Here is a 27,603-nt window from a genome sequence, read left to right on the forward strand (position 1 = left end):
GTTTCCTCACTGGGCCTGAAGGAGGAGGAGGGGTCACCTGGAGCCTTCTGGAAACCCGGGTGTTACTATATAAGCAACGGGCCTAATTCAATCCAGGCACTAGTTTCAGAAGAAACACCTGACGGCAGAAGCTGACTAGAAAAGAGACTCGCAGGGGAAATCCTTCCTAACTCTAACCTTTTCACCAACGAGGAGATCACCACTGACTGTAAGTAGCTGGAATTCTACTGTTTAAATAGTCAAAACGTAATTGAAAACGCTTGGAGAATGAAAAGGAAGGGAGTGATTATTTCTGTCTATCTTTTTATTAAAATGCTTTAAAATATCTTATGTTGAAAGAAAATTGTGTGAAGGTTTAACTCAATTTCTTTGAGTTGGTTCAAAGGAGACATACTGAGTGTTACTGTTTAAGTCTGTATCTAGCAATAAGCCGTAGCAAATGCAAGTCAAATATTTTGATGTGAAGACACACAATGTGCTCCATAAAATCTATTACAAATATGCTAAAGGTAACACAGTTCGAACTGTGGTATCAAACTTAGAGGATTAAACTCTTTTCGCTTTACGAGGAGGAAGAAATCTAAAAAGGATAAGAAACAGAAAACCGTCCGGTAAAAGACAGACACAAACAATAACCAGTTAATATATCACTGCAGAAATGCTGTTTCACGGTCGTCAAACACTGCATATCTATTGAATTATACGTCTGAGTTAAGTGGCAAAAAGAGGTCAAGCATAAAGACTGCTATGAAAATGTGCCACAATCAGGTGCTACTACTCAAGACAACTAGAAAAGGTACATACTGTACATGTAAAGAAACTCAGCCTACAATATGTTCTTCATTTCTGAAAAGGCGGAGGCCTATAAATTGTAGTCAGAACAAAAATACAGATGGGGCATTAAGGTCACATTTCAAGACCTCTTCTGGGCAACACTGACCCTCCTCCATTCAGTTCAATGTTTAAGTTGTTGCTTGATGATCCAAACATGTTCCTAGTTATACTGAAATGTGAGTCGTATTAGTCACAAGTGTCAAAGTGTTGAATGACTTTAAAACAGCCTGGGGAGATGATTCAAAGCTGCACTGTTGGTGTTAAAAAGATAAAACTACAAGCCAACTTTTCTGAAACTGATATCTAAATGAATGCTGAGCACAAATGGTTTTTTATCAGAATTAGTGATCCTAACAGTTTCCCTTCACTTTGAAGGCTTTCATCAAAGAGTACCCGTAAAATAAAACTATTTTCATTCTGATTCTATCTAGGTTCATCTCAACCAGTAAGATGTCATCAGCTAAGGGAATATCCATTGGCATTGATCTGGGCACCACCTACTCTTGTGTCGGGGTCTTCCAGCATGGAAAAGTGGAAATTATTGCCAATGATCAAGGCAACAGGACAACTCCCAGCTACGTGGCCTTTACCGACACAGAGAGGCTCATCGGAGATGCTGCCAAGAACCAAGTCGCCATGAACCCCACCAACACGATCTTTGATGCCAAACGGCTCATTGGAAGAAGGTTTGATGACCTGGTGGTCCAGTCTGACATGAAACTCTGGCCCTTCAAGGTGATCAACGACAACGGAAAGCCCAAAGTCCAGGTGGAATACAAAGGAGAAATGAAGACATTCTGTCCTGAAGAGATTTCCTCGATGGTCTTGGTTAAAATGAGAGAAATAGCCGAGGCCTTTCTGGGACAGAGGGTGTCGAATGCGGTCATCACAGTGCCAGCTTACTTTAATGATTCCCAAAGGCAAGCCACAAAGGATGCTGGAGTGATCTCCGGACTAAATGTTCTCCGCATCATAAATGAGCCCACAGCGGCAGCCATTGCTTACGGCCTTGATAAAGGCAAAAGAGGAGAGCGCAACGTCCTCATCTTTGATCTTGGTGGAGGCACTTTTGACGTGTCCATCCTGACCATTGAAGACGGCATATTTGAGGTGAAAGCCACAGCTGGGGACACACACCTTGGCGGGGAGGATTTTGACAACCGAATGGTCAACCACTTTGTGGAGGAGTTTAAAAGAAAGCACAAGAAGGACATCAGCCAGAACAAGAGAGCTGTGAGGAGACTGCGCACAGCTTGCGAGAGAGCAAAGAGGACCTTGTCCTCCAGCACTCAGGCAAGCATTGAGATTGACTCACTCTTTGAGGGCATTGACTTTTACACCTCAATCACAAGGGCCCGCTTCGAGGAGCTCAACTCAGACCTCTTCAGGGGAACACTGGAGCCAGTTGAGAAGGCCCTACAAGATGCTAAGCTGGATAAATCCAAGATCCAAGAAGTTGTCCTAGTTGGTGGCTCTACAAGAATCCCCAAAATCCAAAAGCTCCTGCAGGACTTCTTCAATGGTAGAGAGCTAAACAAGAGCATCAACCCTGATGAAGCGGTGGCCTATGGCGCAGCCGTCCAGGCTGCTATCCTCATGGGTGACACTTCAGAAAATGTCCAAGATTTACTGCTCCTGGATGTGGCTCCCTTGTCGCTGGGCATTGAGACAGCCGGTGGCGTTATGACACCTCTTATCAAGCGAAACACCACCATCCCCACGAAGCAGACTCAGATCTTCTCCACGTACTCGGATAACCAGCCAGGAGTCCTGATTCAGGTCTACGAGGGTGAGAGAGCCATGACAAAGGACAACAATCTCCTGGGGAAGTTTGAGCTCTCGGGTCTTCCTCCTGCTCCCAGAGGCGTGCCACAGATCGAAGTTACCTTTGATATCGACGCCAATGGCATCCTAAACGTGTCCGCCGTCGACAAAAGCACGGGCAAAGAAAACAAAATCACAATCACCAACGACAAGGGCCGACTCAGCAAGGACGAGATCGAGAAGATGGTGCAGGACGCGGACAAGTACAAGGCAGAGGATGACCAGCAGAGAGAAAAGGTCGCTGCAAAGAATTCCCTGGAGTCCTACGCTTACCACATGAAGAGCAGCGTCGAAGACGACGCCTTGAAAGGCAAAATCAGTGAGGAGGAGAAAAAGCTGGTCATTGACAAATGCAACCAGACAATTTCCTGGCTGGAGAACAACCAGCTGGCAGAGAAGGAGGAGTGTGAACATCAGCAGAATGAGCTGGAGAGGGTGTGCAAACCTGTCGTGGCAAAGTTGTATCAAGGTGCAGCGGCAGGATGTTCCAGCAGTCAGGCTGGAGGAACCTCTCAGGGCCCCACTATCGAGGAGGTCGACTAGAACTATGAGCTGCAGCATTTCACTGTTGGATAAAGATTTCTGACTTATGTTTGGTTTCTGAAAAAAAAATGTGTTCATTGTTGCCATACATATTTATAATAAACATGTTAAAAAAATAACATATGTCTCTTATTAACCATTCAGTGTTGATTAAGTACTTTAAATTTAAGGTGATAAGAATAAATACACATGAGATTCTAATAAAATCCAAATATAAAGGGCTAAATGAAAACATATTTCCTGGGGTAATATATAAATAGAAGGACAGATTAGATGAAAGTCATCCATCAAATGCAGTGATTGTCAATACTAATTTAAATATCAACAAAGTGCTAATTTATTTGAATACGTAAGTTAAAAGGATCAACTTGTACATTATAGATGTACAAGAGTGATATATTAAGATCGTTCATTTCTGTTCCGTTTAGCTCACAGCTAATAAGAACACAAAATTATTTTTCTTTGGACCAAAAAATAAATAAACTTACATAAAACTAAAAGGATTTTTAATATTATGTTATAGCCACACAATTAGGAAGAATTTTAGGTTTTAATAATTTCTACATTGCAAAATTTATTTCTTATTTAGTTTATTGAGATCCTCTCTTTATTTGAAGTTCATTTAATATGTTGTCCACTAGAGGGAAACCTCGAGCTGCTAGTTGTCTAATCGCACAAGAAGCCAACAACTACCTGTTGGATCAAACTGTGAGCTGTAATTTACTTATTAAATAAACAAAATCATTGAGGGGGCGAGAAAAGAAACAAACACATTTAATGTCGAATTAATCAGTTCAATAAGATGAAATAATTAGATTGTGTCTGTGTGTAAGAATTGAAATCATTTTCACCAGATTAAACAAAAACATTTCTAGCGTCAAATGACAGATAATTGCATTTAATGAATGCTCAATGCACCTCAGCCTGGAGGGGAAGTAAACAGGCTTAATTAAACAGGGTTATTGCTCTCCTCTCTCTTTGCCGCACAAACACTTGATGAGCCTGCCGTGCTAATTAGAGGGAGCCGGGGATTCAATAAATGATGCGTCAGCCCTCGGCAGGCAAAGAGTTAACTCGGTCAGACTGTTGTTCTGCGCTCGGTCCAACCGGGCCGTGTCGCTAAGGGAAAAGAGGCTGCGCTTTCAGGAGGTGTAACACATCCCCAGCTGCAAAACGAGCTCACATCTGGCGCGCCACAAGAGCCCGGTTTTTAGCGCAACCTGTCTCGGAGTGGTTCCTCTGAGCGGGATCAGCGTTCCTGTCTGTGTGTGAGTGGAGAGAGGTTGAAAGTTGACACGGATTGGAGCTGGAGGTCGGATTTGGTCTAAGGACGGAGAGATTTGTTTTGGATAGGGCGCGTTTGGTGTGCGTAAAAAGCCAACTGCGTGTAAATAAACCAAAAATAATCACCTGCAGAGTACTGGGGGTGGGGGGGTGGAATCAGCTGAAAACATCTGAGCCGTAGTGAGGTCTTCTACAGGTGGTTTCCTTCACTTTTATCCGCTATAGTTTCTGTTTTCTGGCAGCAGAAAGTCATGGGTCGCTGACTCTGACATGAGGACGCACCTTCCTTCTCCCAGCCTTCTGATCAGACCAGCGGCCAGCAGCGGGGAGCAGCGGGGAGCAGCAAGCTTCTAAATGATCAGCTCGGTGTGCGTTTCGACTTACCGAGGGCGCAAGTCAGGAAACAAACCTCCGTCTAAATCATGTCTGAAGGAGGAGATGGCCAGAGGGGAGGACTCGGAAAAAATCATCATCAACGTCGGCGGCACCCGGCATGAGACCTACAAGAGCACCCTGCGGACCCTGCCGGGGACCCGCCTGGCCTGGCTGGCCGAACCGGACTCCCAGGGCTGCTGCTCCGAATCGGACGCCGAGCTCCCGAGCGTCTCCGAGTTCTTCTTTGACCGACACCCGGGCATCTTTGCCTATGTGCTCAACTACTACCGGACAGGGAAGCTGCACTGTCCGGCGGACGTGTGCGGCCCGCTGTTCGAGGAGGAGCTGGCCTTCTGGGGGATAGATGACACCGACGTGGAACCGTGCTGCTGGATGACCTACCGGCAGCACCGGGACGCGGAAGAGGCTCTGGAGATATTCGAGCCGCCCGACCCGGAGGACACAGACGACGACAGAGACACGCCAAGACGGTTCGGCATTGAGGACCGCAGCGACAGGTCCAGGGGGTGCTGGGAAGTTTGGCGACCCAAAGTGTGGGCCTTGTTTGATGACCCGTACACCTCCAGAGCAGCCAGGGTGAGTTCAGCTGGTGGCTTCTCTTTGGATCCACTTTATTTCCAGATTGAGACCAGAGCATCTTTTGAAGATGTTTTTTTTTGTTCAGTATCAACAAGTGTCCCCAAAAGTTTCAGCCAGTCAGGCAGCAGAATTACTGTGCGTTTATAGATTCATAGTCTTTAAAATATGCACGCATTAATGATAAAAGTGATAAATTAAAGTAACCCGTCAGTGAAGTCCATGACACGTGGTATAATTTATTAAATCTGAACAAATAAAAAGAGACGCAACAATCAATGAATCAGCATATTATTTTGCTTTATCTGAAAGGTGCTAAGGACATATATATTAATACATAAGTGAGATACGATCGATCCTAGATACTATTAGTGGTTCAATATTCACAGATTTTCCTTTTTGTGGATTTTTCTATTTAGAAAATAACCTTAAAACTTAAAATACATGTTGCTACTTGACATGCTATTGGTGGACGTTTTCAGCCAATCCAGGAACACAATTTATTTTCCATGTTGTGATTGGCTACAGCTCTAAAAGCGGAAGTAAGTCTATAGTAACGCTAATGCGGTTTCCACTGTGTGTATTAATGTATATTTTGTATTTAAACTATTAAAATGGACATGAGACATTTTTAGAAGCGTTCTCAATATTCGGGAGTTTCGCTATGTTGTCCGGTATTGTGGTCACTAACACCAGCAAAGGCGTCCACTGTAATCTTGTTTCCTTCGTTTTCTGCTAAATTCAAAACAGCTTTCTCTACTAAAGCACCCAGAGCACATTTCATATTCTTTCATACTGTATGAATGAAAATACTCACAACCAGTCAAAACTGGAATCAGCTAGCTATACAATCGGTGTTGGTCAGGAAAAAACCGATCAGTGCATTTCTATACATTGACACTGTACTGAATTTTAACACTTTGTGATAATTCCATATTTAATTTAATATCCCACTGTTACTTTTCATTCGACCTTGACTTTTCCCCTCTAGATGAACGGTAAATTCCTTGGAGATTTAATTACATGTTCTAAAAGCTATCAATAATAAAACATTAGGGTAGAAAGCTACTTGCAAAGACACAACAACTTTTTAACTAGCTCTTTATTTTCTGTTTCCATCACCAGAATTGCTGTTGTTTTTCAACATTTAAAAAACTTCATCTTAATTTAAAATCAAATTGCGTTATTAGTCATTATCCCAATCCAGTTGATATTAGGGGGTGTTATGAGACATCAAACCCACAAGATGAAAAACGTGACGTTGTTGATGAGAACAAGGTGAAAATAGGTTTTAGCAATATTTTACGATAAGCTGAGAATCTTTATTATTTTTTTTCACTCATAGAGTGAAGCTTCTTCAAGCAAAATGCTGTGTTGTAAAGAATAGGAGCAGAATAATTCAGTTATGGTTTGAATAAACAATACAATAAACAATGTATTGTTTATTGTTTTGTCTAATGCTGTGGTAGTTCTGATACCAAAAAAAACTCATAAAAGTAATTTTGTTTTGTTTACACAAATATACATTTTTCATTTCATTTAAACTCAAACTGTGCTGTAAAGAATCTTTTTTCAGTGTAGAAGCATCAAGATCAGACTGGATAAGTTTAACTATTTTGAACTTTGAAACACGGCTGATCATTTGCTCTCTAGACTCGAGATAAAGTGTGACTCATAAAAGATTCCTTTAGATTAAAGGTTTTTAGGAAAGTGGCCTTTGAAAATTTGTACAAGCTCTGAATGCGTGTCAGAGTACACACACACATGTACTCAGTTTTATCACTCATCATAAGCCAATAATGTTTGATTGAGTAAACACTTAACATTCAGTGTTGATCAGAGATAAAGAACATTTATAATTACACAATTGTGACAAACATATCAAGCTGCTATCTGCCCGCTTTCATTGTGTGTGGAAACGGTCATTGTTTAACTTTTTCACAGTTTGCTATAATCACAGCCTTTGTTATATTTTATTTGGGTTTTATGTGATTCATAAAAGCAGAGTAGCACATAAATTTTAAGTGGAAGCATGCTGATGCATGGTTTCCAAATTTCCTTGCGAATTAAAATCTTAAAAGTGTGGTGTGTAAGGCTTAGATGGTTGATCTTTTTTTTTTTTTTACTGCAAGTCTTTTGTTTTTGTCTGTACCAGCTTGGAATATCTAGAGCAGGGGTGTCAAACTCCAGTCCTCGAGGGCCGGTGTCCTGCAACTTTTAGAAGTGCCTCTGCTGCACCACACCTGAATAGAATAATTAGGTCATTAGCAAGGCTCTGGAGAACTGAGGAGGTAATTAAGCCATTTGATTCAGGTGTTTTGTACCTGTGGCACATCTAAAAACTGCAGGACAGCGGCCCTTCAGGACTGGAGTTTGACACCCCTGATCTAGAGAATAAAATCTGGGCCTATTCAAGTTCTGATCGGATTGTTTTTTATTACTGTTTATCTTTGTAATACCGGAAGATGCTTAAATACAATAAAAAGTTATTTATTATACATTAGTTCCAGTAAGTGCAATGAAATGGTTTGCTTGCAGGTAATACGTGTGCAATATGTGAGTAATATAAAGCTGACTGTGCTTAGCTCTCGATATCTGCTGTCTGATTGTTATGTAAGCTGAAGTGGATTTCTGATTGATACATCTAAAACTATCGAGTCACTTACCTTGCCTTTGCACACGGACAAACTTTAATGACAACCTATTTTCAATAGGAAGTCCTTCATATTGTGGTGGTCCAACCATTGCAGCCGTAGCAGCTTCAGTTCACATCAGGAGGTCATTTACAAGGTGTTTATAGGAATTTCTGAACATGCTTCCAGAATTGCATTTGTGAGATCAGACACTGATGTTGGGCACAAAAGGCTTGGCTCACAATTACTTCTCCAATTTATCCCAAATGTGTTTTATCAGTTGTAAGTCCAGTCATCTTTTTTTCACACCAAACTTCATTAGTGCACAGTCATCTTGGAACATCAAGGACCCAGCCTGGAAGGTACTTGGACGCTAACGGCATTAAAGGTTTGTTCTACTGTAACCAAAATCACCGGTCCTGAAAAACTACCCCACACCACAATCCTCTCTGCTCCAAACTTTACTCTTGACACAAAGCAGTCAGACCAAGTGCTGTTTTCCTGGCAGTGGACTTCTTCTTTGGAATCCCAGACAAAGCATGATTCATCATCCCAGAGAGCACGACTCCACTGCTCTAGAGTCCAGCTTTATACCACTTCATCTGGCTCTTTGCAGCTTTCTGGCAACTGAAACGACGAGTTTAGACATTTTCAACTGAAATTTTACAGCAGACTTATTGCTCAGGTGGAACCCGTCATGGTTGGCTCCCTGCAATTCACCAAGCTGCCCTTTTTTCACCAACCCTTTTTGTACACGAAACATTGTAGAAGCAGTTTACATTCCTCTGATCTGGATTTGATGCACCTCTGTCTATAGAAGTGATTGAAAGGCCTGAATTTAACAATTTTTAGAGGTGAGCAAACTCCTTAGGCAATGCGTGCACTGTGCTCCACGTCCAGCAGCAGTTTTATAGATCTCACGTGGCAGAGCTGTAAGCAAGCAGTCAAGGAGATGCTGAACAGATAGCCAGCTAACAAAGAGCTCGCTCACATCATTGTCTGTGATAATGCACAAAATTTCAAAGAAGAAAATAAGGATAGTGTGAACATTGGCTTCTTTCTCACCAATGCTTCTTTCACAGTGCAGTGAGGAAAATAATTGTCTCTTCATGCGCCTCGAACTCCTGCAGAGCTGCCGAGGTGTCTGTTATGCAAAGCACTCATTTCGTTAAGTTCGCTCCACTTTGGATGTGCAAGACTGTGACGTTAAATGTGTGGGAATCAGACAAAGTCTAGGTTTCTTCAACTGAAAGAAAAAACGGATATATATGACCAAAATGTAGACATATATATCCTACATTTCTATTTAGAAACACACTTAATGGAAACCCAAAATGAAACAGCAGAGATGATCACTCAGTGTTGTCCACTTTACCAAGTGGTGGAAACCAGACGTTTCTGGTAGTAAACAAACATCCCTCTGTGAAAATAAATACAATTGACATATCAAGGCAATTACATACACTCTTCTCAGACTTAAATAAAACAGACAGTGCTTTGTGACAGATCGAGCATGAACTCATTGAGCTTAGCTTGCTTTCGTTCTTTGCACCGCTGAAGATGCGGCACTCCAGCTGTAGGCTATTGAAATGCTGCTATGTGCCTAATGGCTCAATAACAAAAGCTGCAGAGTGTTCATTGAAGTAACCATGAAAGCAAGTATCAAGTGTCATCAGCAGGAGTTGTCAGGCCAGAAAAGAAAATGTGCTTAGCCGAGAAAGGTTCATTCTTTCTGTAACATCTGTTCGTGTGCGTAGCTAAGTGCTCTGTTCAGAAACTCTCCGTTTCACACAAGTATGATGTAATGTGCAGTCCAGTTAAGCTGCAGCTGTTTATTTAACGGTTCAGTCAGGGGATATCTGAAGCATCTGTGTTGCTTCACAGGACCTCCGCCGCACCTGCCGGTTCATCTTATGTGTCCGTGTGTTTGCGGATGAATCCATTTGGGAAGTTCTGCCAAACAAATAAATAAAATAAAAAATAAAACAACAACCGTGAAGATTTGAATTCGTAGTGCAAGCAGTTTCATATTGACCCAGTCATAATGCTCTGTCCACTTCCTCTCTGAGATGAACATGTATGTATGTTTACTCTACGTGAGCATTATGAGAGCGTGCTCTCTTAAGAGGATGAAGGGACTCGCGTTACTTTTATGGCCTTTTTATTTCAGAGAGCTTCTGAGCTAGGTTCAGGTAATGTGATTTCTAAAAGCTCATCTGTGTGTTGTTAAAGCCACATCCTCTCAAAGACCAGAATCTGCTAAGGTCAGCTGAATTTCCTGTGTCATGACCACTTTATTCATGTGAGTTATTTAAAATAAATAAATAAATACTGCAGTTAGAAGTTCTGCATTTGAAACCAGCTGCATTCAAATGGCTGACCAGTTTAAACGTGGAAGCATGTGTGCAGAGTCTTGAACTTGTCCCACATTATTTCACATTGCGATCACAAACTCCAGCGTATTTTGGGGGATTTAATGTGACCAATCAGCACAAAGTAGAAATTCAACAGACAGCATCTTCGAGTCTTACCAAATACCTTCGGTTAGATTTTGTTCTGGAGTTTGACTGGACCATTCTCACACACAAATATGCGCTGATCTAAACGATTCCTCTTTTTCTCCAGCTGTTATTCAGTTTTCGGTTCGCTCCATTTTGCAGTTCGGTCATATTATTACATTTTAGTGGCATTTTACAAGAGGAATTTCTACATGTTTTATTTGTGTGTGTCCCTGTAGTGGCAAACATAAAACAGGACTTCTTTTTTGTATTCTGCACAACTAATAATTGTCCTAGAAACAGATTCCCTCACCTGAGCTGATACATCCTGATTTAATCATGCATCCAACCTTCTAATCACTTCCAGATTTTAAATCTTACCTTATTAATACTTTTTGTTGGTCATAAAGATCTTTGTTGAGAGCAACATAATTTGATGTACAACAGCCACAGTAACTGGTGGCATGTAAATGCATAAATCAGATATGCTGATCAGAAAAGTGCATCACCTGTTTTCATTCCTCTAATTATGACCCACAGTTCTTAAGCAAGGACCTGCCATAAGTCAAGGTCACTGGGAATAAATCATACAGAATAAACATCTGTTTCAACAGCAGAGAAAATGTCTATGTCAAAAGTCAAATAAAGTTGATTTTGTATTAAACATCCTAAATGCTTTACACCATAAAAACATAACATAGTTAACAATTATGAAACAAGCAATAAATAGTACATTTTGTCAGATGCCAGCATCAAAACCAGTGCATTTTAATGATCCAATGATCATGTGAAAGGAGTAGTTTGCCTTTTTTATGAAGTCGGATTGTGTGGGAAAATCTGCGTTTATGTAATTCAAATTATCACATAAATTAATATGTAAGACACAGGAGTACTGGATGCTGATTATTAAACAGCCTGCAAGAAATAGCACTGCAAGTTGAGCCCTGTTTTATAGGATAAGATGCTAAATCTCTGGAAGTCAGAGAGTTGTTTCCAGGAAAAAGGGTTTTTGGACAGTCGGCCTGACACATCGTCACACATGTTGTCTTTGGACCGGTGCTCAGTCTCTGGGAAGTCATAAAAGGAAAAACAGGAATCTTTCCAACCTCGGACTGCTTCCCGGTTAGTAAGAGTGAAAGATACTCCAAAGGTTTAAAAACAACATAAAGTGCTGTTCTGGAAATAAAAAAAACACGGTTTGATCCATCCATGCTTAAATTAAAGTGAAATTCTGAGTATGAAATCCATTAGTGGTTCCTCAGACCGTCGAGAACCACGACGGTGCTTTATAGAGCATAATAACCATAAATAGAAATCCACATCTCTGATGATGTGATGGATCTGGGCTCGGTTTCTTTGTGTTTCCTCACTCTGTGAACTATTAGACAAAGGTTAGACAGCTTTTGTCTGTCTCTTATATTCTCCTTCTATCGGAAACCAAACTAAAAAGCTAGTGTGGGATCGTCTGACTGATTTGCAGCTCTTAGCTGTACGTATGTAGGTGGCTTTACTAGAGTGTCCAATTTTTATTTTTATTTTATTTTTAAGTTGATGTCCAGGAATTGGACTGGCAGCTTTACAGCTCCTATGGTGTTTCAGAGAGACAGGAGGAAGGAAATGAGAGAGAGGCAGACAGACTTAGTTATCTGCCTGTGGAGCTGGCCTTGTCTGACCACAGACTGGATTGGTTAAATGCGTAAAAGTAGGAGTCAAGAAACCACAGCAGCAGTGAGAAGTGCACATGCATTCCTGGGCATTAATGTCATATTAATTTTCAGCCTATAAATATGTTTTTTTTAATTGTTCTTTTCCCTGTACATGGAATTAAAATGCAATAAACATACAAACAAGCAATTTTAATGACTTTCAAAAAGAGAGGTGCACAAATAGAAACCCTCCTAATTAAACACGCAGGCTCAAATATGTACACTATAAACCCGAATTAGTAATCATTACGAAAGCTGCACACAGTATGGGATAGTCTAGATCAGTGGTCCCCAAACTTTTTCTTGTGGGGGCCACATAACTTTTCCCTTCTCTGGTGGGGGGCCGGAGTCAGTTTGTAACAGAAAAAGTGTGACGATTGTAAGAGTGCCTAAATGTAAAAATTTATTGTTTTCCAGAAAACACAGTCAAATAACTCTTTCTGGGTTCTTCACAGAACAAAAGTCGGGAAATAAATAAATAACACTATTAATGAAATAAATAATAACCAAATAACCCTCTCTGGGTTCTTCACAGAAAAAATCCAGGAAATAACACTATTTATAAAATAAATGTTCATAAAAATGTTCTGTATTTTCCGGGCTATAAGCCTCAGATATATCTCTGCCGCTCCAGGTTTTCTACAACGATGCAGCAGCAGCAGAGGGGGGCGGACACCCAAAATTTGAGTCATAACAGGTCAATTGAATATCACATTTGTTACGGTTGAAAAAGAGAAAGGTGCCAAGATTAGATTTAACGGAACTGATTATGGTAGTTTCTGAACGGTAACTGTAACAGTAAAAGTGATGACCCTTCGTGTTGCTACTAGCATGTGCTGAATGGAAATAGACGCCGCCGCTGCCTTTTTCTTCTTCTTCTTCTTCTTCTTTAGATTTCAACGGCATCTTGCATCCATTATTGTTGCACTACTGCCATCTACTCCTAATATTTATGCCTAAAATACTCATAATGATCCCAGTATTATTTAGAAAAACGAAAAATCTTCTTTTTCCAGTCAATGCTATTTAACTGATCAACAACATTCTCAAATTTCAATTCCCTATTAAAACCTAATTCCGTTTTAATGGGTGCTTTCTTCTTTTATTTCCAATTTTGACTTCCAATGATTCACTTCCTGCTAAAGAGCCCCCTGGTGGTCGAAAAAAAATCCAGATATAAGCCAGATGGTTCAAAGCTTAGGAAAATAAGTAGCGGCTTATAGTCCGGAAAATACGGTATATGAAAAAAAAAAAAATCTAAATGCTCTCTGATATTGTTCAAGGGGCCGGACCAAATGTGGAAGGCCAAGTAGTTTGGGGACCATTGGTCTAGATTCTACAAAATCAAAAACCAAACAAATCAAGCAAAGTCTACATAAAGTCGCATCTCATTGCTAAAGAACTCAAGGTTTCAGTACTAATAAGTCACTAATAAGTTACTCATGTTTATCAGTAATCATAACTCACGCTCTTTAGAATTGTTAAATGTAAATTACAATTGATTTATTTTTGTACTAAATGCAAAAGTAACATTTTAAACATGTAAAGCTGATTAAACATCACGATGTTGAAGACTTTAATCATTAATGCAAAACAATGAGCAGGAGGGTATTTCAGAATAAGAAGAGTATAAAGTTCAATTTATGCTGACATCCATGCTGCTTTTACAAAATGCACAGCTTTGTCAAGACAATATACAACTTTTGCACAGGAATTCAAAAGAAAAAAACAATTCCCCTCAATCCTCAATGGGCTCTTCATGAATCAAATGAGGTGGTTAGAGAAAAAAATCAAAACAGAATTGAACGAACTAACAGCTGAACTACCAAACAAAATTCACCGGTAAGAACTTGTGAATGAGAGCTCAGAGCCATTAGCACAGCAAATACTCAGTTTGAGTAGTTTACAATTCACATTTTGTTTAGTAACGATCCCACCTTTAAAAAAAAAACAAAACAATGAAAAGATTAGTAGTAATAGGTTTGCTTATTATGTAAAAGAACATTTGGGTTTACAGTGCACACACCCACTATTATTTGGTTAAAAATCATTTGGAGGGTTACAGAGAAACTACACAACATGCTAGCATCTCCTCACCTGCCAATTGGACCAGTACATTGAACAAAGCGGGTAGGTAAAGTTTTCTTCTGCCCCACAGGATATCAAATGATCAAGGCTCTCGTTTCATACCAAACAGATTAGTGTAATTTGTTGATTTTAGCTAATCTCCCTTTCGCGTTAACAGCTGCTTCAGTATTCTGTAGCTACTCTTTTAAAATGCTCCAGAAAGCATGCCCTTGTTTACTTTATTGGCTTGTGGCATTTTAAAATTGACTTTACAGTTACGTAGTTGACCCATAAAACCTTTAATGGTGAAGCTCTTTTCTGTTCGTCAAATTCCCAACAATGCAATGTGGAACTCTCTGTCTGATTGTCTGGTTATCGTCTCTTACTGAGAGCCTCTCAGTTCACATCGGAGAAGCTCCTGCATTTGTTTTTAACTAATATTATGGATCATTTTTCTACTTTTGTGATTACCATTCTTTCTTTTACTGCGATTTGTGCAGTTTTATTTCGCAGCTAAATTTTGTGCAGCCTTTTGTCCTTGTTTTGATGAAATTGTTGCCTGTGGTTGGGGAACTGAGTTTATCGCAAACAAATGAATAAATGCCATCTTAAAAAAATAAATAAGTCAGTATTGTTTAAGAACTTTACCTACAGAGTTAGTGACCCAACGCATTCAACCATCTACGTGCTTGTTCAGAACAGCGATTCAATCCAAGTGTCTTTGATTCCTTACGTCTAAAACTTTTTTACCAATAAACTGAGTGTATTGAATTTGCACCTTGTGATGGAATTTGTTGTGAAATGGCTCTATATAAATAAAATAAAATAAATTGTTATTCCCAGTGTTGTTGTTTAATAGTTAATCTTTTTTTGAATGCTAGGATTTGATTTTCCATGACCTCAACGCATCATAAAGACTTTCTCCGCTTTTTCACAGTTACCTCTTGACTGCCGTTATTGCCTCCCCGGTGGTCGAGAGAAATATATAAAATGTCCTTTTTCACTGAAGCAGAAAAGTTTTTAAATGAAAGTCAATATCATAGAGCTCCAGCTGGCCTAAAGCGCCAGTTTTACTGTTTATATTTGTATTCTCTATATTGCCACAACGGCTGTTGCTGTGTGTGATTCCTCTTTGCTTGAGCTAAATTTCAATTTCCCTACGGGGACAAACTAAAGATTGAAGAGTAAATTTATAGGTCACTTTTAGCAACCAATTTATAATAATACCGAATAGTTATGCTCTGCAAAGAGAGCAAAATTCATGCCTCCATCAACAAATCTCCTGGTTCTGAATCAGCAAAGCAGCTCTGGCCGAGTGTCACTGAAATGTTTATTTTCCAAAATGTTGCGTTAGCTTTATGCCAGATGTAGCAGGATGAAAACATTACAGAAAGTCTCACATTTTACCCAGTTTACAGAGTATTTTCCTTAAAGGTTCTCTTAGTTTGAGCAGGTGCGATATGAGGGTTTTTGTAATGACCTTGTTTCACATCTGATCTCGGGTTCCTTAGGTTGGGGCAGGAAGTGTTTCTCTGTGAGATCCTTCAGCCTACTTCGTGTTGTCAGACAGGTTCTACACAAATAATTTCTCGATTTCTACAGATAAAGCTTTTATCTGTCTTACTTGTGGCTCTTGAAGTAGAACCAAAAAAAAGATTCTGATTCACAAAAATGTATTTATTATTTCACAAGAGAAGCTACCTAACATTTTTTTATAATAATTTGGAGTAAAATCTGATAACTTAGTCCTAATTAACAGAACAGATATAAAAAAACTTTTAATATAAAACGCTGGTTTAGAATCCCATATTCACACTACAAAAAGGATCTCACCTTATTATACGCATTGATTAAAAACTAAAACACATCTTTGATGGCATACTTGAGTAATCCTCTTAAAAAAAAAACATTTCCTTATTGAAGCTGCTCCTGATCCTCTGATTGGTTAGAAAGGTTTCGCTCTCAAAGTTTCCACGTTAGACACAGACGATGTACAGTGCTGCTTGTGTGAACGACCCTCACAATCCACTTGTGTCTCCCCTCTGTGGAGGAGGCTCCTCACCTCTCACCCGCCGGCTGAGCGCTGCTCTGCTGCTTCTGCTGGTCGTACATGAAGGTCTAATAAAGTGCAAAATGACATATAGCCCCCCACAAGAACCGCGACTCAGATCCGCCGTAATCATTTCATCCAGCTATACATCATGGGTAGATAATCACCACCATTTTTCCAGATATTTTTGGCTCTGTGAAATTATGAAATATAAATGTCTGATAATGAAGTGCCCAGCAGAGATGTGGCTGTCAGGCTGAGTGGTGGAGATTAATGCTTTGTCCTCAGGTGAACAAGACTCGCAGACATGAATCAGTGTGACATGCGTTCCAGCAACATCAGAGCCGGCTGCACTTATTATCTCAGTGGAGAGCTCAGTGGGTTTGTTACTGGTTCCCTTGCGCATAGCATGTCCGTACTGGTGGCAGCTCAGCGTGACACTCGGCAGCTTGCTGTGATGATTGTGACGGGACCCCTCCGCTGCTGCCGATCACAACTTGCTGCTTGTTGTTTTTCAGCTTTTTGTCCTTCCTGTTGCTTGATATTTTTCCTGCTTTTGTTCCTTCAGCTCTCATTTTTTCCGGCTAGGATTGAGCCTCTTCCCCCCGGTGGGGAGCTCGGCTGTAATCTGCACACTGAAACCTGATAACATTATGCTTTGACAATTACTTAAATGACTGAGCAATAAAATGCTAGGAGCCGTGTGATGTCGGCCAGAGGTTTGTGGGCTTTTTGGAACAATGGATTTAGCAATAAACTCACAAATGTTTGCGGTTAGAAAGAATGTGCAACAGAAGGATGTGACTAGATGGAGAAATAACCTCAAACTGGACATCATAGGTTATGACTGACGTATTTTGATTTGCAGTCTATGGGCTTTTTCTCAACTGTCCAGGATATTCCTGCTGACCTAATGAAGGTTTATTGTTGGAAATGGAAATGTCAACCACTCTGTTCTTGGTCCTAAGAGTCCAAGAACATGGACACCGTTCCATGAAAACTGGAGGTTATTATTTTTTTTCTTTTTAAGTCAATTAATTTCACAAGAAGAAGAGAGAACGGAAACATTTTGAGGAAATAGAGGAAATCATTCAAATGTTAGAAGCTTCCCAGGAAGAGGAAATTAATTTTAATGGGTGTCTAATGTCTAATGCATTCTGGGAGTTGTCCAAATGTTGCGGTGGATGTAGGTTATGTTCTGGGGTGGGGTTGGGTGGATGGCCTTGGACTCTATGGGGCTTGGTGGCGGTGCTGCTGTGGAACCACCAATGATGTGCCAATACTTTACTCTCTTGGTGGTTAGAGGTGGGAAGGCATTTTCTTCTCCAACCTCAGACAACTTCCTCCACCTGCTCCATCTCACCACACCCAGGGCCTTGGGGTGCATCACTGTAGGTACAGGAAGGGTATTCTATCCCCAAGATGTCATGTCGGCATGGGTCCCAATTTTATTGTAAATGGTAAACTGCCTGCATTTGTATGACATTTTTTCAAGTCTAGATGACCCCAAAGCGCTTTACACTGCATTCAGTCATTCAACCATTTCTGCACCCATTCACCGGCTGGTGGTGGCAGGCTACTGGATAGTAGCCAAAGCTGCCCTGGGGCAGTCTAAGGGAGGTGAAGCTACGATGCAGCTGACCACCACCAGCAGGCAAGGCGGGTGACCAAGGACACAAAGACAGAGACAGACTGAGTAGAGATCAAATGGTCAACCCACCATTTGCAGGACAAAACTTCTACAACCATCATCTATTCAACAACTCAGACTCTCTTACTTGCATTCTCATGACTAAGACATGAAAGGCCATGGAACTGGACATAATTATTGACATCCAGACGAGGGTCTGTCCGATCGGCCTCGCCTCTGGTGCATGCAGCGCCACCCTGGAATGAAAGGGACCATCTCCTGGGTCCAGGACCTGGTTGCCCCTTTTGGGTGTTGTTACCTGGACCTGGGAGTGTAGAGTGTGTATGGGGAGTGTGAGTGTCCTTATAGCATTTATTCTTGTGTCTCTTTATGTTGGATGTGTGAGTGTGAGTGTCTTTGTGTGCCCATCGTCACACTCCCTGTCTCTGCTTGTAGACCGCCGCCTGATCCTCGGTGTCTGGGATCGGGTGTGTGCCGGCTCACTCTGATAACAGGGCTGCCTCCTTAAATCTTCCCTCTCCCTATCTGGCCACCCCTATGGAAATGTTTTGGGGGTGCCACTGGATCCATTGTGTACTACATTGGTAACTGTGGCCATCCTGCTAAATTAGTCAAGTTTAAGGAAATAGTTTGAGTCCTGATCCCTTCCTTTTCCAATATGACTTGACACAAGTGCACAAAGCAGGATCCACATGGAGGAGCGAGTTTGGTGGGAAAGAACTTGCACAGAGTATTGATTTCAATAAGCCCGCCCCCTTTTTGAAAGAAATATAATGAAAACTGACAGATAAATGTCCTGCTGGAAGGCTATTTAAAAGTTCCCATAATCAGACTCCTAAACGTTGTGGAAACTCTCCTGGGAAGAGTTGCAGCTGTTGCCGCTTGAGAGGATGGAAGAACTACTTATTAAACCACATGGATCAGGAATGAGATGTTTCTCAACTTCATATGTTTGCAATGGACTCTAACCCACTTCCAAATTCCTCAACTGCACAGAAATCAACAGCTTTTTGCCACAACTGGTTCCTTCTAAAAAGATTTCCTTTTTTGCTTTTACACAGTTCAAGTTGGAGACGCTAAATGACGTCTTTGGAGTTTCTAATGCTCAGTTTCTCTTTGTGTTAAGCATTAACTGAGCCACACAGAGCGGTTTCTTGGCAAACACTCACATTTACACAGAAATAACAAGCAAGAGAAATAATTGCTTCCCTTTGGTCTACTACATGAGAGGTTTTCTGGCAGCTCCCTGCAGACACATGCTCAATAGGTGTGAGGTCACGTAATTGTTACACTGTTTGGTTACGTCTCAACTGTTCTCATGTCTGTCAGAGCATTGATCACCCTCCCTGCAGAGACGCCCCTGGCTGCAGATTGCCTGCTCTGTTTAGTTCAAACATAAACCATTTGTCGTTTCAGTAAACCCCAGGCTGCCGGGATCTCTTCACAAGCCTGCAGGACTGCGGCAGCTGGTGGGTTTATCTAGTCTCAGCTGTTTTGTTGGTGTAACATCAGTAAATGCTGGAGTTCTCCCCGTGCGGCATCTTTTAGTCAAAGCTATGCAGAAGCCCACGGACTCGCTGAGAAAAGAAGCGTTCTATTTGGTGTTAAAAAGAATCTGCTGTTTGGCGATTTTAAATTGCATTTTTGTTTATCTCGTGTTGGGTTCACAGTGTTTTAAACGTGAGAGCATCAAGAACGATAATCCGCTCTGTGACTCATTCCAAGCCAGGTGCAAGAAAAGTACAAGTGTCCAACGTATGTGGGTATAATGTTCAGCCTAAAACTATCCGTACCTGTGTCAGATATGATTTAAGCAAGACGTTTTTGTATTTTTGAATGACTCAGTCAAACTTGAATCTGATACAGAATCTGTGGAGGGAATCAAAGATCACCAGACTGTTAGAAGGCTTTTCAAACTCAAAGACCTGGATAAATCATTTAAATGCTAATAGAAACATGCGGAAAGCTGCTCAGCAAACATAAGCGTCGTCCATTGATGACTTGGAATGGTTTAGAGAAATTTTAACAAGCCATTTAAAAACAAAGAATAATTAAACACGCAGACCTTCTGGAAATTGATACTCTTTTTGAGAGACACTGTCTCATTTCCTCTCAGAAACAAACTTCTTAGTTGAATGAAAATCATTTTAAACCTAAATCAGCCAGGGATGTGGATTGTTTGGGGGTTAACTCTGGTGCATTTGGATTTGTTTTCATTTTAAGTCTAATTATTTATGCTGTTTGGACTAAATAAAAAAGTAAGGAATTAAAAGTGCATTAAGTCTTCGACCTGGTGACATTATTTTCTAAATAGCATTCTGGATTGCCATCAACGACTCCTTTTTCCTGATTGCTCTGCTTTATGTCAGTGAGTGTATGCCGCTCACTGGATTTACTAAGCAGATTTTAAAAAAGCTTCACTTTTACTGAGCAGAGCAGAGCAGTAGGCGATGTTGGGGTAACGACGGTACAATAACCACTCAGTGCAATGAGTCACAGGAAGAGTGAGCACAAAAAGAGTAACTCATGTTGATGTAATCAGTCTCTTATTGTTTGGATTTGCAGCTCCATAATTGCTTGTTTTGGATTTTTTTTTCTGTGACAGATCGAGTGTGGATGTAACTTTACAGGTTTATAATTGTTATCAATTGTTATTTATTCAGCAACCACTAATTAGTTCATGCGCTGATGGTAGGAGATGCATTTTATGAACCTTTCTGGATTCAGATGCTTTTGGACCAATGTCTTCTTGACGAGCGTCGCGCGGCCTCTGGCTTTATTGCCTCTCTGCTTCAACAGATTGCTCCAACAGCGTGTGATTGAGGGCTGTGCGATGTCAGGAGGTATTGGTTGTTGAGGATGGATGAATGGATGTGAGGAGGTGGAAGTCAGAGGGTTTAATGATGAGCCTATAGTGAAGGCGGGGGAGGAGGGTCAGTGTGAGGCTGGGCGTCTCCGGCGCTGATGTGTCACCAGCTTTCATCAGTTCAATAAGTGGGAGAGAGACGATGGAGAGCAGATTAATGGGATGCTAGCAATGAGATGAGGGAGGAAGGTAAATGGGTGAAAGGAGGTGGAGGGTGGCTGAAAAACTGGGATTTTAGGAAGATATGTATGTGAATGCAGTGATATGAGAAAGTGTTTGCCTCCGTAAAGTTTTCTTCTGCTGTCATGCTTTGTCACGCTGAAATGTTTCAGATCATCAAGCAAATTTTAATGTCAGTCCCTTGTATCTACAAGTGCAGTGAATCCTTTACGTCGACCTGCGTGGATTTTCTTCTTTGCAGAATTAAGTTGTTTATTTAGCGCATGGACAAAACATAATCTCTTTTAAATGTATGTCTGCACTTTAACTAGGCCACTCCAAAACCTTAATTTTGTTATTTTATTTGATGCACTCATAGATGGACTGCTGCAAAACTCAACCGAGCCTGAGTTTCGGGTCATGAACTAATCGTTCTGTTGTCTTGTTTTCTAGAGAGCAGAATTCATTGTTTGGTCAATTATGTTCTGGTGTGAAAGAAATTTATAACAAGTCATCCCGGTCCTGTAGCATCACACTACCACTAAAATGCTAACTGCATTTTTGCCTGACATTAATATTTGTTTGCTGATTTAAAACATAAGTGTGACAGAAATAACATTATTTCCCTGAGATGTAGCGGAGACGTTTTAAAAAGTACTTGATATGATACAGTGGTGCCCATAGAGATTTTAACATAAAGATATGTTTGGGGGAAAAAAAAAAGAATTGCTCATTTTGAGTTTAGTTGATGGTTATGTCTCATTGTTATTGTAAGAGGCTAGTAAAAAAGTGCTGCAATAAGAACAGAATCATTATCTCGCTCTAAAATGTTTAGAAAATTACAACTTTTGTTTTGATTACATTTATTCAGAAATGAAGAAAATCCTACATTTTGAATTTAAATTCAGTTTACAGGACTCAAGGCAAAGTTCCCAAGAGTTTTTTGAAAAGAAGCAGCCCACAGCATCACAAATCCACCACTATGCTTAACAGTGGAGTTCAGATCCTTTTTTCACCCGAAACACCTGTATATTTGTCTTACCTGACTACAGCAAACAGATCCTACTAAGAGTATATAAGCATATTGTTTATCTCCAAATATGCTATGTTTGTTATGTTTGTTTTTGGCAAGTCAGAAACAATTTCAAGATAAGATTTTATTTGGATTGCACCGTTCATACACAAGGCAATATAAAGCACTTTATACGATACCAGAAAGGACAAAAAGGAATATTTTACAGAAAATTGACTGATAGATGGAACTAATGTGACACGTTATAGTTAAGTCTGGGTGACTGGATAATTTCTTGTCTTAGTAAAAATAATTTATTTTAGATAAGGCTGATTTCCCCGCTCCCGTTAGCAAATGACTGTAGTAACATTAAGAGGTTTGATTTTTCAAAAGATTTTCAGTGTGAGATCATGCAGCTAAAGCAAATGATAAATTGATTTTTACACATCTTTACCGCGGATGCTCATCAGCATCATGGATGTCGCATACGGTAAAATTAGAGTTCTAATTTATGCTTCATTTAAGCAAACTCAACGTGCCAAATGGCAGCAGTAATTCGCCTCAGTGCAGGATGTGTTTATGTTCGCCCTGTCAGGATGTCTCCTGTGAGTTTCTCCCTGGACAGAGCTGAGGCTTTCCCTGCTCTTCATGTGGCAAAGTCATCATCTTCCCAAATGGCTGTGTGAGCGTTGTCATGGCTGACCCCTGCACTACAACAGCACAATGTTGATGCTGTTTTCATCACGAGTTAATAAATCCCTATTACTCAGACTGGTTCTTATTGTGTTTATTTGCCTGTAATTAGCTTTTCATGCTTTATGTGCTTTTCTAATCCCAGACCCAAAAGAAGACCCAGCTGAATACAAAAAAAAAAGATGGTTCCCGAAGGGAGAGAGTGCGCTCGTGTTACAGGAGCATTATTCATCCAGCTGGAAAGTCAGAAAGGATTGAGAGTCAGCTTACTATTAGCGCAGGCTGCAGTTAGCATTCAGCGTGTATGAGTAAGCTCCCAGAGTTTATACAAACAGCACAGGTATTGTTGTGGAACAGGTGAGCTCTCTCTATACAGTCAGTGTAATCTATCACATACATTGAATGTTTACATCTAAAAAAAAAAGAGCATTTAGAGGCTTAATAATGACACACAGATTTAACAAAAGAGCAAACAAAGTCCCTCGACGTCTGTTAGATACTTTTCCTGGACATGTTGCTCTGTGTGAATGGTTGATTTTATAAACTAAATGACAAATAAAATAAAATAAAATAAAATCTTTACATTTATTTAAAATACCTGGCCTTCCATGGAGGTGTGCACAGCGCTGGCACTGCCAGAGCGCCTCCTGCTGTTAGTGATGGTCTTGAAATGGTTATATTTTACAGTATTTAAACAATTCAATAATTAAAAATTTCCAGAATTTTACTGTAAAAATACAGTTTAAATACAGGTGCTGCTATTGTACTGTAAATTAGTGACTTTTTTTTACAGTGTAGGATCCCAGCACGATTGGTTTAGTTTAAAAAAAGTTTTGATTTCTAGGAAATGTAGTCCCATCTGCAGGAATAGCAAACAGTTTCGACTATTGTTTAAAAAAACAATAGTTTTTTTAAAACTATTGTTTTAAATATATATATATATATATATATATATATATATATATATATATATATATTGAGAAAATAATGATCAGTGTAGATCTCTATAACCGCCCTGACTTTAGAAGAAAACCAGAATATTTTGGCACATTATTATATTATTTTCAAAAAAAAAAAAAAATTATATATATATATATATATATATATATATATATATATATAAAATAATGTATATATAATAATGTGCCAAAATATTCTGGTTTTCTTCTAAAGTCAGGGCGGTTATAGAGATCTACACTGATCATTATTTTCTCTGACATACAAAGCTTTACACGCCAAGGATAAAAGACAACAGAATGATCGCGTAACTGTTCTGAACACAATTTTTTTTAAAGCATGTCACTTTTGGGAGATGACTGACATTTCATCATCTGTTGTCAGTGGTTTCAATATTAAGGAAAAAGGAAAACATGGCATTATGGTAATTAATGTTGATTATTTGTCTCAAACAGGGAGTGGCAGTCATCTCTCTCTTCTTCATCCTGGTGTCCATCACTACGTTCTGCTTGGAGACGCATGAGGCCTTCGACGTAAAACAAAACATTACAGAGCTCATCAGAGAGGGAAACATCACGCGAATGGAGATCAGGGATGAGACCGTCACCAACCCAAAGCTCATCATGGTGGAGGGAATCTGTGTGGTGTGGTTTACCTTTGAGTTCCTGGTCCGAATCGTCTGCTGTCCAAACAAACTGGCCTTCATCAAGAACACACTCAACATCATTGACTTTGTGGCCATCCTGCCTTTCTACCTGGAGATGAGTTTGAGGGGTCTGTCGTCCAAGGCGGCCAGCAACGTGCTCGGTTTCCTCCGCGTGGTGCGCTTCGTGAGGATTCTGCGGATCTTCAAGCTCACGCGTCACTTCGTGGGCCTGCGCGTGCTCGGTCACACGCTGAGGGCCAGCGTCAACGAGTTCCTCCTGCTGGTCATCTTCCTCGCATTGGGAGTGCTCATCTTTGCCACCATGATTTACTACGCCGAGCGCATCGGAGTCACCTACAACCCCAAGATTAAAAACCACTTCAAAAACATCCCCATCAGCTTCTGGTGGGCGGTGGTCACTATGACGACGCTGGGCTACGGGGACATGTTTCCACAGACGTGGCTGGGTATGATAGTGGGGGCGCTGTGTGCTCTGGCCGGCGTGCTGACCATCGCCATGCCCGTCCCCGTGATCGTCAATAACTTCGGCATGTACTACTCGCTGGCTATGGCGAAGCAGAAGCTGCCGAAGAAGAAGAAGAAGCACACCCAGAACCCAGACGCGCCGACCGACTCGGCCTCGTTTGTGAAATCGGAAACAAACTCACACATAGACAGCACTCAGAGCGACACGTGTCCGCTGGCGGCGGAGGAGAGCAGCAGCAGGAACCGCTCAGGTGAGGTCAATAGTTCACACTGAAGGGCCAGTTCAACCAAAACACGCTGCAGTCTTTACATGCCGTTTGATTGTTTTTATTTTTATCTTTGGAGCACACTGCCTTGAAGAGCTCAGAGGTTTTGATCTGTGGTTCTTTTATTAGATTTTATTTTGTTTTATAATATCCTATCAGCGGTTGATCACTTTACAATATATAGCAAATTTATTGTAATATCACTGTTTACATTGTGACTGTCGCAAATAAATGCCCAGACTATCATGCTTTAATGTTTTCTATAATATAATTGGTCACACTTGTTGTTTAATGCAGCAGTAAGAAGTGGAGATTCATTAAGAAACTACAACCACGTGAGACAGAAGTCGCCCAGTAGGAATTATTTTTTGTTGGACTGTTGTAGTTGAGATGAAAATAATCAGTCTCTTTATTTTTCTGGACTAATGTGAATATATCTAATGTGAACAGCATGAAGCGTGATGATAGTCTGAGAGGAGCCATTTCCAAAGCCCATCTCCACCGTCTTAGCTCCAGTCTAAAAAAAAAAAGGCCACATCAGTCTTTCAGTCTTGTGTGGTTGTGTGGTTATTTACTGAGAAGTTGAAGGTTACTTTAACAGGAAATAGAGGTAGAAACTGTTGCCCCACTAGGGATTTTCCTGTTTGAAGTTAAAATGGAACCTGTTAAGGATTTTGGTCAGTAACTACCTAATAAAAAAGTGAGTGTTTTAACTTTCTTCAAGGGTTTTATGATACTAATATCCTAAAAAAAATTCTGGACAGTCCCATTAAAGTACCATGCAGGTTCAAATTTCATGTATTTTGTACAAGTAAAACATTATTTCAGATCATGCAAGGAAGAAAATCTACTTGGTTTCTGAATCATATTGCCAATAGGGGACAAATTCTTTTAACCGTTTGCTAATCTCAGGTGGTTGTGTCTAATATTGTCACATATTATGAGCACCGAAACTGCAGTGTGTCATATTTGATGCTAAATATTCCCAAATATAGATTGTGTTTTCAGAAGCGCAGATAGTAAAAAGAGAAAACAATACGTCCAAAATCTCTGCAAATTATTTCCCATTAGATATTTGAAGTCAATTTTTCGAAAAGCCAATCCTTCAAAATTCTCAAAATGTTTCTGAGAATGTGCATGTTTGTTCCTCTTTTGTTCTAGTTTAGTTGCTTTGTTCATTGTTTAAACAGATTATTATTCAAGTATTTAAATTTAGGAGTCTTTATTTCTCCACCTGAGTACAGCAGGCTATTCATGATAAATACTATGCATCTTCTAATACTACAAAACCCACTGTGGTTGGCTTTCAGATTCCAGAGACGTGGTGTTGTTGCGACAGATGCTCTGCGTTTAGTCATATAGACAGAAATCCACCACGATCAAATTACTGCCCATAACATCTCAGTCAAATTGGATTTCATCACAGCAAAAATGCTGCTTTTTATGCAGTATGCCTCAGCCGCGGTCTGAGCTAACCCTCAGTGATAGCTTTGGCTTTCTTGTCGTTGTGTGTTTTCGTCTCCACGTCAGACTCCAAACAGAACGGGGACGCGAATGTGGCCCTTTCAGACGAGGAAGCCTGCAGTCTGACCCAGCCGCTGTCGCCCAGTGAGAAGTGGTCGCTGCGCTGCTCCAGAGGACGAGGCAAGAACAAGGAGGGCACCTGCTTCATCCTGACGTCTGGAGAGCCCAGCATCCATGTTGGTGGGTTACGTCACCACCTCACCTTTAGTTTCATTTTGTTTCATTTAGTTCAGGTCAAGTAAATCCAATTCAATTAAATTTACTTTAGTTCAGTCTAATCCTGTTCAAATCAAGTTGTTCAGTTAAGATTCAGTTCACTCTTTATGAAATGCAGTTCAGTTTAATTAAGTTTATTTCGGTTTTTATAAAAACACCGGTTCAGCTCAGTTCACTTAAATTAACTTTGAATCCATCATGTCTTTACTGTTGATTTTTTTTTAGATATAATTCTCATATATGAGGATCAAAGCTTTTTATAATTAAACCAAGATGCTGGTATCTGATTGCAAATGAAACTGATAATTAATTAATGAAACAATAGTCATAGTGACATCATAAAAAAAAAACATAATGTGAAAACATATTTAGCAATCAAAAGAAAACCCTTTTTTCCAGATATCTTGATTTGCTTCCTGTCTGTTGTTGCATTGATTTAAAAACTTTATTGCTCACTTTTAAAGTTTTAAATGATCTAGCTCTGTCTGATTTATGCAATCTTCTCTCAGCAGCCACACACCTTTGAGTTCACTGCGGTCAGCCAGTTTTTCCTCGATGTTCCTAGATTAAAGTTAAAACATAAACGATGGCGTTTTTTTTTTTTTGCCGCCTGTATGTTACAACATGTCACCAGCTTGCAACAAACAGCATTAATCAACACTCAGTGAGCGATAGGGCTTTCAGGAAATACATTCAAGCACAAAGTCCATGTAATG

The 27,603-nt window shown here is 40.3% G+C and overlaps 2 protein-coding genes across 3 annotated transcripts in view; both read left to right on the forward strand.

Moving 5' to 3' along the window:
• Window positions 1-17: 17 nt before the first annotated feature.
• hspa1b (heat shock protein family A (Hsp70) member 1B) lies at window positions 18-3,320 on the forward strand. The gene is made up of 2 exons (XM_008413284.3): window positions 18-208; window positions 1,266-3,320. The coding sequence occupies exon 2, from the start codon at window positions 1,285-1,287 to the stop codon at window positions 3,199-3,201; it is 1,917 nt and encodes a 638-aa protein (XP_008411506.1). The 5' UTR covers window positions 18-208; window positions 1,266-1,284; the 3' UTR covers window positions 3,202-3,320.
• A 751-nt stretch (window positions 3,321-4,071) lies between these two features.
• The window catches only part of kcnc4 (potassium voltage-gated channel, Shaw-related subfamily, member 4), a 30,169-nt gene continuing 6,637 nt past the window's right edge, over window positions 4,072-27,603 (forward strand). The window contains exons 1-3 of one of the 2 annotated variants that reach the window (XM_017306007.2): window positions 4,072-5,457; window positions 24,205-25,132; window positions 26,678-26,851. In XM_017306007.2, the coding sequence (XP_017161496.2) occupies window positions 4,840-5,457; window positions 24,205-25,132; window positions 26,678-26,851 (1,720 nt within the window). In that variant the 5' untranslated portion in view covers window positions 4,072-4,839. The remainder of the gene's footprint in view (window positions 5,458-24,204; window positions 25,133-26,677; window positions 26,852-27,603) is intronic. The other variant, XM_008413282.3, reaches the window with a different exon arrangement.

This window comes from Poecilia reticulata, chromosome 7, assembly GCF_904066995.2.
Source record: "Poecilia reticulata chromosome 7, P_reticulata-male-v2, whole genome shotgun sequence".
Taxonomy (NCBI): domain Eukaryota; kingdom Metazoa; phylum Chordata; class Actinopteri; order Cyprinodontiformes; family Poeciliidae; genus Poecilia; species Poecilia reticulata.

Bases quoted from the DNA above. Each gene is read 5' to 3' on its own strand.
- hspa1b (XM_008413284.3), top strand. From the start codon at position 1,285: ATGTCATCAGCTAAGGGAATATCCATTGGCATTGATCTGGGCACCACC.